This window comes from Kryptolebias marmoratus, linkage group LG9 (assembly GCF_001649575.2).
Source record: "Kryptolebias marmoratus isolate JLee-2015 linkage group LG9, ASM164957v2, whole genome shotgun sequence".
Classification (NCBI taxonomy): Eukaryota; Metazoa; Chordata; class Actinopteri; order Cyprinodontiformes; family Rivulidae; genus Kryptolebias; species Kryptolebias marmoratus.
The window spans coordinates 5,606,093-5,619,893 of NC_051438.1; the positions used below are offsets into that span (position 1 = coordinate 5,606,093).

General features: G+C 42.1%; 1 protein-coding gene across 2 annotated transcripts; it reads left to right on the top strand.

The window, feature by feature from the left end:
- Positions 1-18: 18 nt before the first annotated feature.
- Positions 19-13,028, top strand: spdl1 (spindle apparatus coiled-coil protein 1). Of its 2 annotated transcripts, none has more exons than XM_017423093.3 (15): positions 19-298; positions 537-605; positions 1,558-1,719; positions 1,967-2,143; positions 3,145-3,339; positions 3,442-3,591; positions 4,759-4,857; positions 4,933-5,043; positions 5,127-5,267; positions 7,249-7,352; positions 8,904-9,024; positions 10,368-10,434; positions 10,528-10,701; positions 10,793-10,874; positions 11,951-13,028. In XM_017423093.3, the coding sequence occupies exons 3-15, from the start codon at positions 1,558-1,560 to the stop codon at positions 12,090-12,092; spliced, it is 1,725 nt and encodes a 574-aa protein (XP_017278582.1). In that variant the 5' UTR covers positions 19-298; positions 537-605; the 3' UTR covers positions 12,093-13,028. The 2 variants fall into 2 exon arrangements, with proteins under 2 accessions (XP_017278582.1, XP_037833548.1); XM_037977620.1 differs by having other exon boundaries at positions 544-605.
- The last annotated feature ends 773 nt before the right edge of the window (positions 13,029-13,801 follow it).

Sequence of the window (13,801 nt, forward strand, 5' to 3'; positions counted from 1 at the left end):
AAAAGGGTTCAAATGGGATAAAATAGATTGTGCCTCATTTATATAATTTCGTAGCATGATTTACCAAAGGTTTTGTACCAGTTGGTGAAACGACAAGAAATATATTAATATTTGTTTTTCAGGAGCGAAGGGTTAGGAAAATTTATTGACGGTCCCTAAGTGAACCACCGCGCGTGAGAGAAGGGGCCGGCAGAGAACGGCTGGCCGACATTAGCGCTCCTGTTTCGGGGCACCCGTGAGCCAGACGCCGCTAACTCCGTGGAGTTCGAATATCCAACTTGAAACTAACTTCACTGCGGTATGTGTTTTTACTGTTTTAATTTGCTTTTTATCAACTGGATGTTCTTCTTGGTGTATTTCTGACTGCAGCTGCTGTATAGGATAATGTAAGAACCCGTCTGCAGCAGCACTGTTTTTAAAGTACAGTAGAAGCTTGATGAAACCTGTTCATTCTGCAGTTTTTCAGAGGCCGAAAGTTTAAACATGACCCGGAGCAGGTCAGACATAAACAACAGTTTTCTTCGTTTCTCTTCAAGCACACAGGGTTCCCACGCAGTACGGAAAAGACTCCAGGTCTGGAACAAAGAAGAAAGAGGTCGGACAAGGTCCGTGCATGTTTTCCTATTTAGATTTTCTTTAGGAACCAGTCTTATAAAAACGAGTGGTTTTTGGACTTTTTGTTTAAAATACAAAATATCGATGTAAAAACAAGCCGTTTTTATGGTTAAAATCAAGCGAGGGGATATCTGAACGGGAACACATTTTCTTTGTATATTTAAAATTAATATTAAAAACAATGTAAAACTAATTATTGACCCGATTCCTTACGTTTTGACACCCTAAGTCATCCTCAAGGCCGGATAGCAACAAAGATCTGTTACCAAAATACCCCCCCCCCCCGTCAGTGCTGGAGGACAGGAGGCTCTGAGCTCTGTTCAGACACTAAATACAACATTTTGAACTTTAAGCCACACTTTGATTTAAAATAAACGTGTTTTAAATCTGTACAGAACAAGTTAAAACAAGCAGAATAGAAGCTAAAATCAGCAAAACATTAGCTAGAAGCTAAATTTAGCAAAACCATAGCTTAATGCAAAACTTAACAGTACAGTAGCTAAAAGCTAACAGTAGCATAAGAAGACCAAAACAGAGCCAGTAGCTGAAGTAGATTTCAAAAAACATGGATCTTAAAGGAATTGAAGAAATCTCAGTGTTTTTCCTATGGGGACAGTATTTGTAAATGAAGTTAAATAATTCAAAAATGAATAAAATTTACAGAAACCTAAAGTCATAGCACACTGTTACAAATTCAGCCGAGCATTTTGATAATGAATCGTTAAAAAAAGGCTCAAAGTTTGTATAGCATACGGAAAAAAACTATAAACAGGCAAACAATGGTGTGCGTGCTGACTCAGTGTTGACACAGACAGATTCTGAAGGAGTATAAATGACATTAAAAGTCATGGATCAGAACTTTGGTACAAACTCAAGATCTCAACATTTTCTGACTGTGGGAGGTTATAGGGGACAGAAAACACATCTCATGTCTTCTGTCAGATGGCACCAGAGGACGAGGTGTCTCTGCTGAGGAGCCAGCTGAGGGAGAAGGAGGAGCAGGTCCATCAGGCTGCCCAGGCTGGTCTGGATCTTCTCAACCAGCAGGTGGAGCTGCAGAACAGGCTGGACGAACAGAGAGTCGAGATGACCAATGCGCTCGAGGTGTCAACTTATTTTTTAAAAATATATCTCACACATTTGTCTTCTTTACTCCAGCGATGATCAGATTACCTTAGGTTGTTTTTTTTTTATAGAATTCAATGTTTGACTTCTGCCAGATCTTGTGCAAGCTCAAAACATATCTTTGTCTCAGACAGTTGAACTTGTTTCTTGTGTTTGTGTCAGTAAAACAGTGGGACAGTGTTTCCAACTTCTCAGCCTGTTTTGCATGATTGTGTGTGTGTGGTAGGCTCTTGAACAGCACAAGTACTCCCTTCTGAGGGAGGTGGAACTGAAGACCCGGATGCTGGAATCCCAGCAGTCAGACTACGAGAGTTTCAGGAACCACCAGATACAGCAGCTTGAAGAGCAACAGGAACAGCTGGAGAGGAACCATAACATGGCAACCAGAGAACTTCACAGCAAGGTAGGAGAGCCAGAGGTCAGCTCACCTGCTGCTGGTCTCTGTTAGTGTCAGAATGATGTCTGGACTTTAACTTTACTCTTCCAATGACATTTAATGGGTTCTGGTTCAGGGCGGCATGTTGGAGAAGTGGTTAGAGCTGTTGCCTCGCAGCAAGAAGGATTGCAGGTCCGCCTTCCAGCCTTTCTGTGTGGAGTTTGGGTGTTCTCCCTGTGCATGCATGGGTTTCCTCCCACAGACCAAAAAACATGCATGTTAGGTTCATTGGTAACGCTAAATTGTCCCTGGGTGTGAGTGAGATCGTGATTGGTTGTTTGTCTCCATGCGTCCCAGTGATGGACTGGAGACCAGGCTGTCCAGGGTGTCCTCAGCCTCTCAGACAGTGACTGCTGGAGGCGGGCACCTGCTCCCCTGTGACCTGGAATAAAAAAGCAGTTAAATGGATGGTTCTGGTTCAGGTGATCGTCATGCTAAGCTTTACTCTTTGTCTCTGTGTCAGTTCTCTGAAAGATTGAAAAAAGTTTTCATTCGAACTTTACCAGTATTTAATCCTCTTCGTTGTTTCAGTTGCCAATGAAAACCAGCTCACAGTATGATGCTGCCACCACTGTGCTTTAGTTTTAGGCCGTTTTACATTTGGTTGCTGTCATACAGCTGAAAAGAGGAGGCCTTTTTTTAAATGCTTCTGATTGTAGAGATTTTTTTCTTTCAGGTCTGACTTGTACTTCACTAGATTTTAGTTTTTGTTGTGTTTACGGATCTCCTGGGTTCACAGTGACCTGCTACCATAGGTCTCACAGACTGTGGAGCCTTTCACAGCAGGTGTACACATACTGAGATCATGGGACATCTGAGTTACACACAGGTGGAGTTTGTTGATCTGACCCCATCAAAGGTGCTGCTGTGACTGGGAGACGACTTCAAGACCACGACTGTTGGTTCTACCTGTGTATCATTGTTCCAGTGGTTCTGACCTGATAAGGAGGATGCTTGTGTTGTCTCAGATTGTCAGGCTGCAGTCGGCTCTGGAGGAATCCCAGCTGAATGAAAAGCAGCTGAAACACAAGCTGGAACTGCAAACTGAGACACTGAATAACAAGATGGAGGAGCTGCGTGCTCTGAACGAACACACTCAGAGTTCCATGACATCTGAGATGATGGAGGTGCAGATGAAGACCATGGAGCTGGAGAACATCAAGGTACTATGGGAGAACCCAGATGTCATCAGCAGCACGGTTTGTTTCTGAGCTCCTTGTCAGGTGTCAGTGAGTGTGGTTGAAGAGCGTTTGCTTGTGTTCCAGGTGGAGTTGGAGCAGACGCTGCAGGAGTGTCAGTACAGAGAGCAGCAGCTGGAGCTGACCAGCAGCAGTCTGAAGCGGCAGCTGGACAGAGTGACTGAGGAGAAAGAAGAACGAGAAAAAGAAGCTGTGTCCTGGTTCAATGCATTAGAGGTAAGAATGCTATCCACAACTGACAGGTTTTACTCTGTATTCTGATGTGTGGGAGCATTTTATTATAATGAAGGCTGATGAAGAAGAGTTAGAAGTGAGGTTAAAATGATTCAGTCTCTTACAGAGACGGAGTTAACATCCATCATCATTACTGCAGGTTATATTCCATTCAGTTTATTACACTGTTACAGACTGATTGTCCCCAAAGCTTTCCATCAGGGCTAATATTAACTCTGTTCTGTCTCATTTCCATCAGTATACATCTGCAACAAGAAGAGAAAAACAGACCATCTTCATCCTCCTGACATGTACAGACTTGGTTTAATGTTTGTTTTCATTTCTCCCATTTATCAGCCCAACATCATAAACATAGTTACTATTTCTGAACAGTTGTTAATTCAAAAATCAATTAAACATTAAGTAAACATCTGATATGTTTACTATGTTCCTAGGGATCCATTAAATCAGTGATAGTTCGCAGCACCAGATACCCTGGGAGCTATCTAAATATCATGGGTTGACAACATCAAGTTCCTGGAGCTCCATCTGATCAGTGAGAGATCACAGTTTCAGTGAGTTTAGGCTCCAAATTGTCTGCCTGGTCAGCAGTGAGTTACAGGTGTCTGTGTAAACGTGGAATGAATATGTTGTAGGTGGCTAGTTTTTGGTGAATGAGTTGTACGTATCTTGTTAGTGGATGGGTTGCAGGTGCCTAGTTGTAGGTAGGTGGGGTTGCAGGTTGTGGTTGTTCGGTTGTGGGTAGGTGGGTGGCTGATTGCCTGGTTGTAGGTGGTAGTTTCCTGGTTGTAAGAGGTTTGGGAGATAAGTGCCAGAAGCTGTCGTAGTTTTGTTCCTGGATGTTGATGTGATTTTTGAACTGTTCTCACAGCCCTGATTTGGAATAAAAGCTAACCAAGTGTTCTCTGTGTTCAGATATTGTTGATCCTTTTTAAATTTGTACCCTTTGTTTTTTACTGCTGCAAAAAAAGATTGTTTGCTATGTTTAAACTGAATAAAATGGGTTATTTAAAGGTTTTGTTCTGTAACAGGACAGCTTTCCAACCAAGAGCAAAGATAAACTGTTAAATGCATCAGTGTTTCATTCCTGATTATACCGGATTAACATGGTGGGATACAAAACCCTCATACTGGATGTCTTTATCACAGAAATCTCGGGAACTGAATCGAGACCTTCAGATCCAGTTGGATCAGGTTCTTCAACAGGCCCAGGATCCTAGCAGTAAAGGGAACTCCCTGTTTGCTGAGGTGAGAAACACGCAGCATGTGCTCAGTTAAAAGATGAGTTTGGTAAAATAACAAAACGATGATGATGTGTTGCAGCTGGAAGACAAGAGAGCTGAGATGGAGAGACGGCTCATCAGCATGACGGTCCAGTATCAGTCTTTGCAGAAAGTCCATGCCTTCAACAAACAGCAGATGCAGCGCATGAAGGTATCTTTTGTTTTTGAGACAAACTGGACCCACAAGTTCTGTTGTCACATGAACCACAGCGATGACATGTTTGTGTTGTGTAGGTCCAGATAGCCACTCTGATGCAACTGCAAGGTTCCAGGGCTGACCCGGCTCAGATGGAGAGACTGCAGTCCATGCTGTCTGAGAAAAATTCGGAGATCCAGGATCTGATGACCAAACTGCAGAGACTGGAGAAGGTGGAGGTGAGGAGAAATGTCCATCTGCAGTGGAGCACACAAAGACCGAACTGACCATCCATCAGACACAAAGAGAATTAATGCAGGAAGTTTTAGACGTGTTTTTTAAAACCCCAGCCTGTTCTGGTGAGTTGGTTTAAGCATATATTTTTTCTGTTCTGAAGCTGAAAAATGTTTCAGCTGAAACATCTGTGGAGTCGTCTTCTATCAGCTGCTCCCTTCAGGGGTTTCCACAGGGGGACATCTGCCTCCATCTTCCCTCATCCCAGCATCCTCCTCTGTCACACCCAAGTCAAGTCAAGTTTATTGGTATAGCACATTTCAGCAACAAGGCAGTTCAAAGTGCTTTACATCATAAAAACACAAAATTAAACAGTCATAAAAACAACATACTGTCAACAAACGAGTAAAGTACACATCCAATTATTATGATTTAAAAGCAACTCTAAACAGGTGGGTTTTTAGCCTTGATTTAAAGGAACTCAGTGTTTCAGCTCTTTTGCAGTTTTCAGGAAGTTTCTTCCAGATTTGTGGTGCATAGAAGCTGGATGCTGCTTCTCCATGTTTGGTTCTGGTTCTGGTTCTGCGGTGCAGAGTAGACCAGAACCAGAAGACCTGAGTGGTCTGGAAGGTTGATACAAGAACAGCAGATCTTTACTGTATTGTGGTGCTAAGCCATTCAGTGATTTATAAACTAGCAGCTTCTGCAGATCCTCCTTCACTACATTGATGAACCTTCTCTGAACCTCCTCTCATGTGTTCAGAGACCATGACCCTTATTCAAAGTGGCAATGCAAAATGCCATTATGAGACAAAACATACTGTAAAGGTTTTGAGCAAACGCACCCACTTAAATCTGAAGTGAGATCACAGAAAAAAAGCAGCCTCGGAGCCCAGTACGATCAGTCTGCCATGATCTTGAGCCACGCTGTCACTGTCCAACAACATGCTCGGGAGTGTTCCCTCAGAGTTGCTTGACTTTTGGGTCAACACAAAACACCATTTACTGATGGAGGTGTAGTCAAAGAATGCATGAGTGCAGCAGCTGAAACACTTCTTGATGAAAAACGAGCTTTGCGATAGAATAAAGCAAACATCCGTGTCAGCATCATCTGCCACAAAGAAAAGTGACATACAGACTTAAGACATAAAAATCCCATGTAGGGTTAGTCCACTGCCATGTTAGTCAGCTGTTAGTGTAGATCAGGATCTTTCAACAAGACCAGAAAGCATTCTGTGAAGACCTGTTAGGTGTCACTCCCCTTTCCTCTTCTTCCTTCAACTCGTCCACCTGTATCCCTCTTACTGGTCCATCAATCTCTTTCTCTCTCACTGGTTCTCCCATTTCTCTCTCTCAGCCACACACATGGGTTCTGTTCTTTCATTCCTCTTCTCTCCAGAGCAGATCTCCACCTCTCCAGGCTCTCTTCCACCTGCTTCCTATAGATGTTGTCTGCAAACATCTTAGTCCATAAGGAGTCCTGTCTGACCTCATCTGTCCACCTGTCCATCACTGCTGCAGACAGGAAGGAGCTCAGAGCTGATCCCTGATAAAACCCTATCGGTCGCTCCTACTGCACATCTCACCACTGTCTAACTGTCCTTGTACGTCCTGCCCTACCCTCACAGGCTTTTCCACCACACTGGACTTCATCAGACAGAACCATACTTTCTCTTTTAGCCCCGTCTTTTCTCTCTAAAGACACAAAGCATCTTATTCAGACCGTCTGTGTCAACTCCCTCAAAGACTTCTGCTTCTGAAAAATCTGTTCTTCCTAACTGAGGAACAATTTCATCAGTTTGTTTTATGTTCTTCTTTTGGTAAATAAAGACCTGATTAGTATTTTCTCACATGTGACAATTTTATTTAATTTAAATAAAAATATAATTCTGTCACAGCTAAGCTCCATTAGCTCAATGAAGGATGATTTAACCTTTTAAGAGATGGGTTAGTCTAACCCTGTACTTTGTGTGTGTGTGTGTGTAGATGTTGAATTCTCAGCCAGCCAACCCTGCTCCAGCAGAAGGAGGTGATGGTCAGGATGAGACGTACTACACTGACCTGCTCAAACTGAAGCTCTGCAACGCTGCGTGAGTTCAGATCTGCTGAACGATCCAGGATAAAAAACCCAAACTGATCCCCTACAGCTGGGGTCTGCAGCCTGTCGCCGTCTGGTTCCTCCATGACCAAAAAGAACATGGAAATGAATATTATTGTTTTCAACCAGAAAAAGCTCATTGTGGCACTTTTCTTGTCCAATTTGTAAATCAAATGTCTGTAACAGAATTATATTAAGACAAGAAACAAACATGATCAGTTTATTAACTCGTTTACTTTTTCATTAGCTGCACAGTTTGAGCTTTCTCTGAAATCCACTGGAAAAATAAAAATTTTAACATGTTTACAACAAAAAGCACAAAGATCAGTTTTAAAAACCAGTTGCAAGTTAGTGGAATCAGAAGTAAAGTTTTCCTAAAAACCTCCATAAAAGTTAAAGTAAATGAAAGTATCGGTTATTAGAGAAAATTCAGTGAAACACAAATATCCAACAAACTGTTTTCATTTTATGTTAACTCAGTCTGCTGGGATGCAAATATATTCATTACCATTTATATATATATGCTATAATATTAATTGAGGTACTTATTAATTTTCCATAAATATAGTTCGGACTCATGCAGGCCTGCATAATTCAGTGGTTAAAATTTATCAAGGGGGTATAAACAAAATGTTTTTCTCCTCTTTAGAGGAGTTTATTATTTAGTCACCTGACTGTGTTCATACCACACTCTGCTTCATTAACCAGAGTTTAACGCATTTTATCCAGCAAACCATTAAAAAAACAAACAGCTGTTTGAGTAAAATTCTTAGTCAGGTCCAACAGGATCACGTAGGTGTGACTCTGTCTTTCTCCAAAAATCTCATTCAGATTGTTACATATTTATTTAGCAGATATGATCAGATGCTTTGTTTGGAGGTGTTCACAGGATGTTCAGCACAACAGAAAACAGAATGTAATGTAGCTCAGTATCCTCTGAAGCAGGGGTGTCAAACCCAGTAACGCAAGGGGGGCAAAATTAAAAATTTGGTCCTAGCCAAGGGCCGATCACAATCTATATTTATTAAAAATGACATAAATTAACCTTGGTTTTAGATGTATTATGTCAAATCATTCATATAGAAATATTGATTACCTTCTCCCAGTTACAGATTATTCAGAATTTAGAGCAAACATACTTTAATGAACACAGACAAATAGATCAAACTTCAAAAAGCTCATCATTAGCTGTCATTTCTTATGCCTCATTCCGCTTTTAAATGAATTTTTTAGCATTAAAACAGATTTTTTTTTTAAAAAGCCATCAACAAAAACCTGATCATACAGAAATTCAAACTATATATTGTTGGCTTCTAAGTCACTGTCGAGAGAAAACTTCACTAATTAGGCTCAGTTTTTTTAAGCAAAATAAGAATCAGAGACTTGATTTGTCCCAGACTGGAGGGCCGGTCCTAATGAAATCTAAACGTTATCTTGGGGGCCGCATGAAATGTTACAGAGGGCCGGATCTGGCCCGCGGGCCTTGAGTTTGACACATGTTCTCTGAAGAGATGGAAACCTGGATTTGTCTGTGTGTTGGCAGTAAGGATGCAGAACGATTGGCAGATGAGCTGTCCCTGCAGAGGATGAAGTCTTTGTCAGAGAGCCAGCGAGCTCTGGCCCTGGAGAGGAAGCTCTTTGCATCTGAGCGCCTTCTGAAACAGGTAAGACACTGTCACCTGTTGGTGTCACGCTGCCCTGGAAGATGGTGCCTGTTCAGGTTCAGAACCGCAGAGATGTCTTTATTCCTGCTTATAAATGTTGTGAGAGGCTTCTCCCACACTCTGAAAAAATTTACAGTTTAGTTTTAATGTTTTCCAAATCTGGATAGGAGAGGAAAAAGGAAAATAAAAGCATTTATATTTCCAGATTCTTAACTGTACTTAATTTAGTAAAAGATGAAACGGTGCTGATGTGCTGCTTCAAAGTCCAGCTGCAGATCTGAAAACATTAAAGCTGACAGGAACATCAGTCCATGTTGGGAACTTCTCATCTGGGCTGAAGCTCATTTTAGACCTAGATCTTTTCAAGAACCAACCCCTAGCGCCTTGTTTTAGAACCACAGTCAGGTTCTGCTCCAATAAAGACTTGGTTGTGCTGTGGTCTGAGTAGGTGCTTTGGTAATCACAGAAAGAACTGGTCTTACTGTGAGATCTGGCTCTTCAGTTAGTATTCAACACCTTGGTATTCCTTCGGTCTAACTAAGCACCACACATACATTAGTGTAGTAACATAGATGTTGTTCGCTTGAGAAAATAGCAACAAACTAAATAAACTATGTCAAGTGTAAAGGTTTAATATTAGCTAATTTAGCGTTCTGAGAGGGTTTTTTTAAGCTTGTTTCCCTGCTCCAACACCTGATTCAGTGGTTAAATCACCTCTTCATGTTCTGCAGAAGCCTGTTAATCAGCCATTGATTCAAATCAGCTGTGTTGGAGCAGAGAAACAAGTAAAACATGCAGGATAGTGGCCTTCGAGGACCAGGGTTGCCTACCCCTGAATTATACAGAACATCACTTCAAAAATGACCAGACTGTCCTTTTAAGGAGAACCAGTTAAAGGTCCTAGAATGGTCCAGTCAAAGTCCAGACCTCCTTCCAACTGAGAATCTCTGGTTCAATTTAAAGATGGGCTTAAGCAGCACCAATCTAACCTAAAGGAGCTTCAGCAGTTTGGTCATAAAAATGGACAGAAAGTCCTCTTATTAGATAGACTAAGATCATGGAGACGGACCTGAAGAGACCTGATGGTCCAGGATCATGGAGACGGACCTGAAGAGACCTGATCCTGGATCTGCTGTTACAAAGCATTTACTGAAGAGGGGTGAATACATATGCACACTCAGGTTTTCTGGTTTTGTTTTGTCACTTGTTTGATTCCTAATAAACCATATTTTGAATCTCCAGTGTGTAGGTTCTTGCACTGGTTCTGTGTATGTTCCTGACCGAACAGAACCTTGTTGTCCGTCTGATCTTTTTGTATTTATTGCTTCATTTTGTTTCTCCAGGCTCAGAGTGACAAGTTCAAGCTGCAGCTGCGTGTAGAGGAACTTGAGCAGAAATATGAACCCAAAGGTACCAGAACCACCAACCAATTAGTAATGTCTTCCTGGTTCCTGTGTGTCTTGGTTCTGTAATGCTTCTACTTCCTCTGGTTTCTGTGTGCAGAGGCGAAGAGGAAACCTGTGCAGAGGAAAAGAAAAGAAAAACTCCCCGTTGACATCTCGTCCATCCCTGAAGGAACCAGCCAGGGGGAGCAGATTGGTGCTGTGGATGGGACAGATCGCAGGACTGCAGACTCTGAAACTGGACCTACAGTTGAGACTAAGAGTTCGAACCAAGGTGTGTGGACTGACCTGAGATCAGAGCCTACATTCTGTCTGTTTCCTACAGGAAAAAGGTTGAATCTACCAGTTCTTTTTTTTCTGTGCAGCTTTAGAATCAGAGTCTGTGGTGAAGCCTGCAAAGTGTGTGAAGTTCAAAGCAGAGGAACCGGATGGGACGGCCCTCCCCAGGTCAGTACTGCTGCTCATTCCAGCTCCCTCTGTGAATTCTTAGGAAACAAATGTATGTCATCTGTCTGTCTGTCCAGTTATACTTCACAGATAGAACAAACTGGGAGTCAGAACCAACCAGAAACAGCTGAAACTAATGCCAGTTTATGTTAGTCGAGACGATCAGTGTGCAGGTACCATTAGACACAGAAGAAGATCTATCCTTCAGTGTTCCAAAGTTAAAAACATAAAGTACCTTCATGAGTGATCCGATGACATGACAAACCTAGGCTTCAGGTCCCAGCTACGTGAAAAATCCAAGGAAAGCTTCTGACTCCAGCAGGACGCTCCTGTAACTGACCACTCAAAGGTTTAATAAAAACACTGCAGTAAAATCTGGAGTAGCATACATGTAAACATCAATACAGTTAAAGAAAACTAATGTTATTGATGAATACTGAAGGACTCCACTGTGCTTTAAGATCCAGCCTAGTTCTCTGTGTAGCAGGCCAGTACTGTGAGGTTTCTGCTCAGAAATGCCTACATATACAAACAAGATGATAACCTTTTATTCAGTTGTGTGACGTACTTTGTGAACCTGAACCCAGTACATGAAAGGTTCTCTGTAAACCACAACCAAGCAGGTGTTTTAGTTTAAAATATCCATTTGACACTGTAGTTTGATAATTAGTGTAATGATAATGTACTGTGATGGTCTGGTAACCTGTCCATCTGTAATCCTCCCTCCCTCCCACCTACACAAACACACACACCTGCGATTGAGCCAAATACAAAGGATGGATATGTAGAACAGAGAAAAATGCCACTAAATGTTGAGAGAAATTGATCCAAATCTGAAAGTTCAACTTAAAATCCAGTGACAGATTAGTACCTGATCACCGTTGAGTCCTTTACCTCCTGGGTTGAGTCTACGTGTTACCTCAGGGATACAGAAGGAAGGAGCACTTTGTCATGTGACTTCATGGACATGATTCAAGCTGGTTTAATATTATTTTAGGTGTTTGTTTTTTTTCGTCAGCAGATTGGTTGAACGTCTCAATGTGAGAAATCAGTAAACGATTCTTCTGTTTTCTCAGCTGTTCTGTGTCGGAGCAGACAGAGGAGACCGAAGAGAACAAGCAGCAGAACAAGAGAGAAGAGAGGCAAAAGAAACAAAGACCGGAGATCATCCACGTGACTTCTAACCGCACTATGGAGAACCAGTGTGCTCAGCAGTAGAACATCTTTAAAACATTCCTGTCATAAATAGTGTTGGGCTGGAAACAGATTTTTTTTTATTTGCCGTTAAATACTTCTTTCTCTTTCTTTTTCTATAAATTTATCTTTTTTTTTTTTTAATCCCATTAAAATACTTCCAGCATATAACCCTGCGGAGTGTTTTTAATTGCATGACCTTTGACCCCAACAGCTGATGGGAGGAAATGTTTCGACTTTCAGTCAGATTTACGTTTCGGTGGGGCAGGAATTTCAAATTTTCAGTAAAAATATCTGAGACAATTATTTTACATGTAATACTTTTTGAAATGCGTTTGAGAAAATATTACAATCAGAACACTGTTTATGGGAAACCTTCGTCTCACAGGGTGTCCTGGGCTGCCAGCAGTGAAGACGGTCAGGGACTGCAGGGACAGGTGCCTGTGTCAGGCAGGGTAAGCTTGTGGTAGAGGTTCTCCTGCAGCCCGTGGAGAGCCACGCTGTGTCAGATTGGCAGACACCTGAACTGCTTTTTGACAGCGCACTAGCACCACAACTCAGACCCTGGAGGAGGGGCCTGAACCCCAGGAAAGCGAAGTGATCTAAGATTTTATGTATTTCCATTGGTATTTTATTGGTTTCTTAGGGTTTAGTTTTAGATTGCAGTTCCAGCCTGTAGTACTAGGGTGGGGGTGTTCCTGTTCAGGGGAGAGGCCTCCTGTTGCTGTCACATGTGTCCTTACCTCACAAGTTGATGGCAGTGTAGACTGAGTTATACCGTGGTGACATATTGCATGCTGTGTCCTTTTAATGAGCAGTGTTGTGTTTAGCTGCAATGCCCTGTGGAGGTGTTGGTTTGTGATGGCTGTTTGGTGAGCCGCTGCAGGACCTTCAGGCCTGGGCTGGGTCTCTCCCTCCCTTTCAGCTTCGGGTTGTGTGCTGCGCCAAACTTCTGAATTATTAATAAAGTTGTATATTTGTATAACTCTTGGTCTGTTTCATTCTTTGACATTTTACAAAGTCACACTCAAAGGTTTATTTAAGTGGGAATGCAGATCCCACCGCTTACAGCAGTGTAACGAACCTCATTTTGGAAGCAAATGAGTGTGTATTGCTTCAATGCACTGACTATGGAGCTGCCAATTACCAGAGTCTGCTTCACAGCGGGTGTGTCACTGAGAGGAAAATCTGAAATGTGTTTCAGTGGTGAACCTGGGGCTTACTCTGAATTGTCAACCAGCAGGCCTGAGATCCCGGCTGCTCGGGGTTTGGAGGAGAACCACTAACAGGAACTATGCTCGGTGGCGCCACGCTGCCTAAAGGGACCTGGCTAGCTAATAGCTTCTCAACAGCAGGGAGCCAAGCTTCAAATTCAGACAGCCTTGCCTTCAAAGCTTCCATAAGCCTACATTTACTACACGTTATCACTACAGCAGACAGAGGACTAGCTAAACATCTGTCAGGGAGCAAGCCCAATGCAATAGTAGAAACAACTGTATAGAGAGGGGTTGTGTACTAATGCATAAAACCTGTGCAAGTTTAGATAAATCAGTATAAATTTAGCCAGCAAACAGAAACATATTCAAGACAGCCATTAGTAACATGTTTAATCTGTGCTGAAACAGGCTGGAGCAGCTGGACTCTGTTTTTTCAGGTGATAAAATGTTGTCTTTGTGACATTTTTAATGTGATGAGGAAAACTTAAATTACAGTCAAAAATATCACCAAGGTTT

Excerpts from the sequence above, each read along its gene's own strand:
- spdl1 (XM_017423093.3), top strand. The coding sequence starts at position 1,558 with ATGGCACCAGAGGACGAGGTGTCTCTGCTGAGGAGCCAGCTGAGGGAG. Across the intron at positions 1,720-1,966 it reads AGATGACCAATGCGCTCGAG|GCTCTTGAACAGCACAAGTA; the intron begins GTGTCAACTTAT and ends TGTGTGTGGTAG. Across the intron at positions 3,340-3,441 it reads TGGAGCTGGAGAACATCAAG|GTGGAGTTGGAGCAGACGCT; the intron begins GTACTATGGGAG and ends CTTGTGTTCCAG.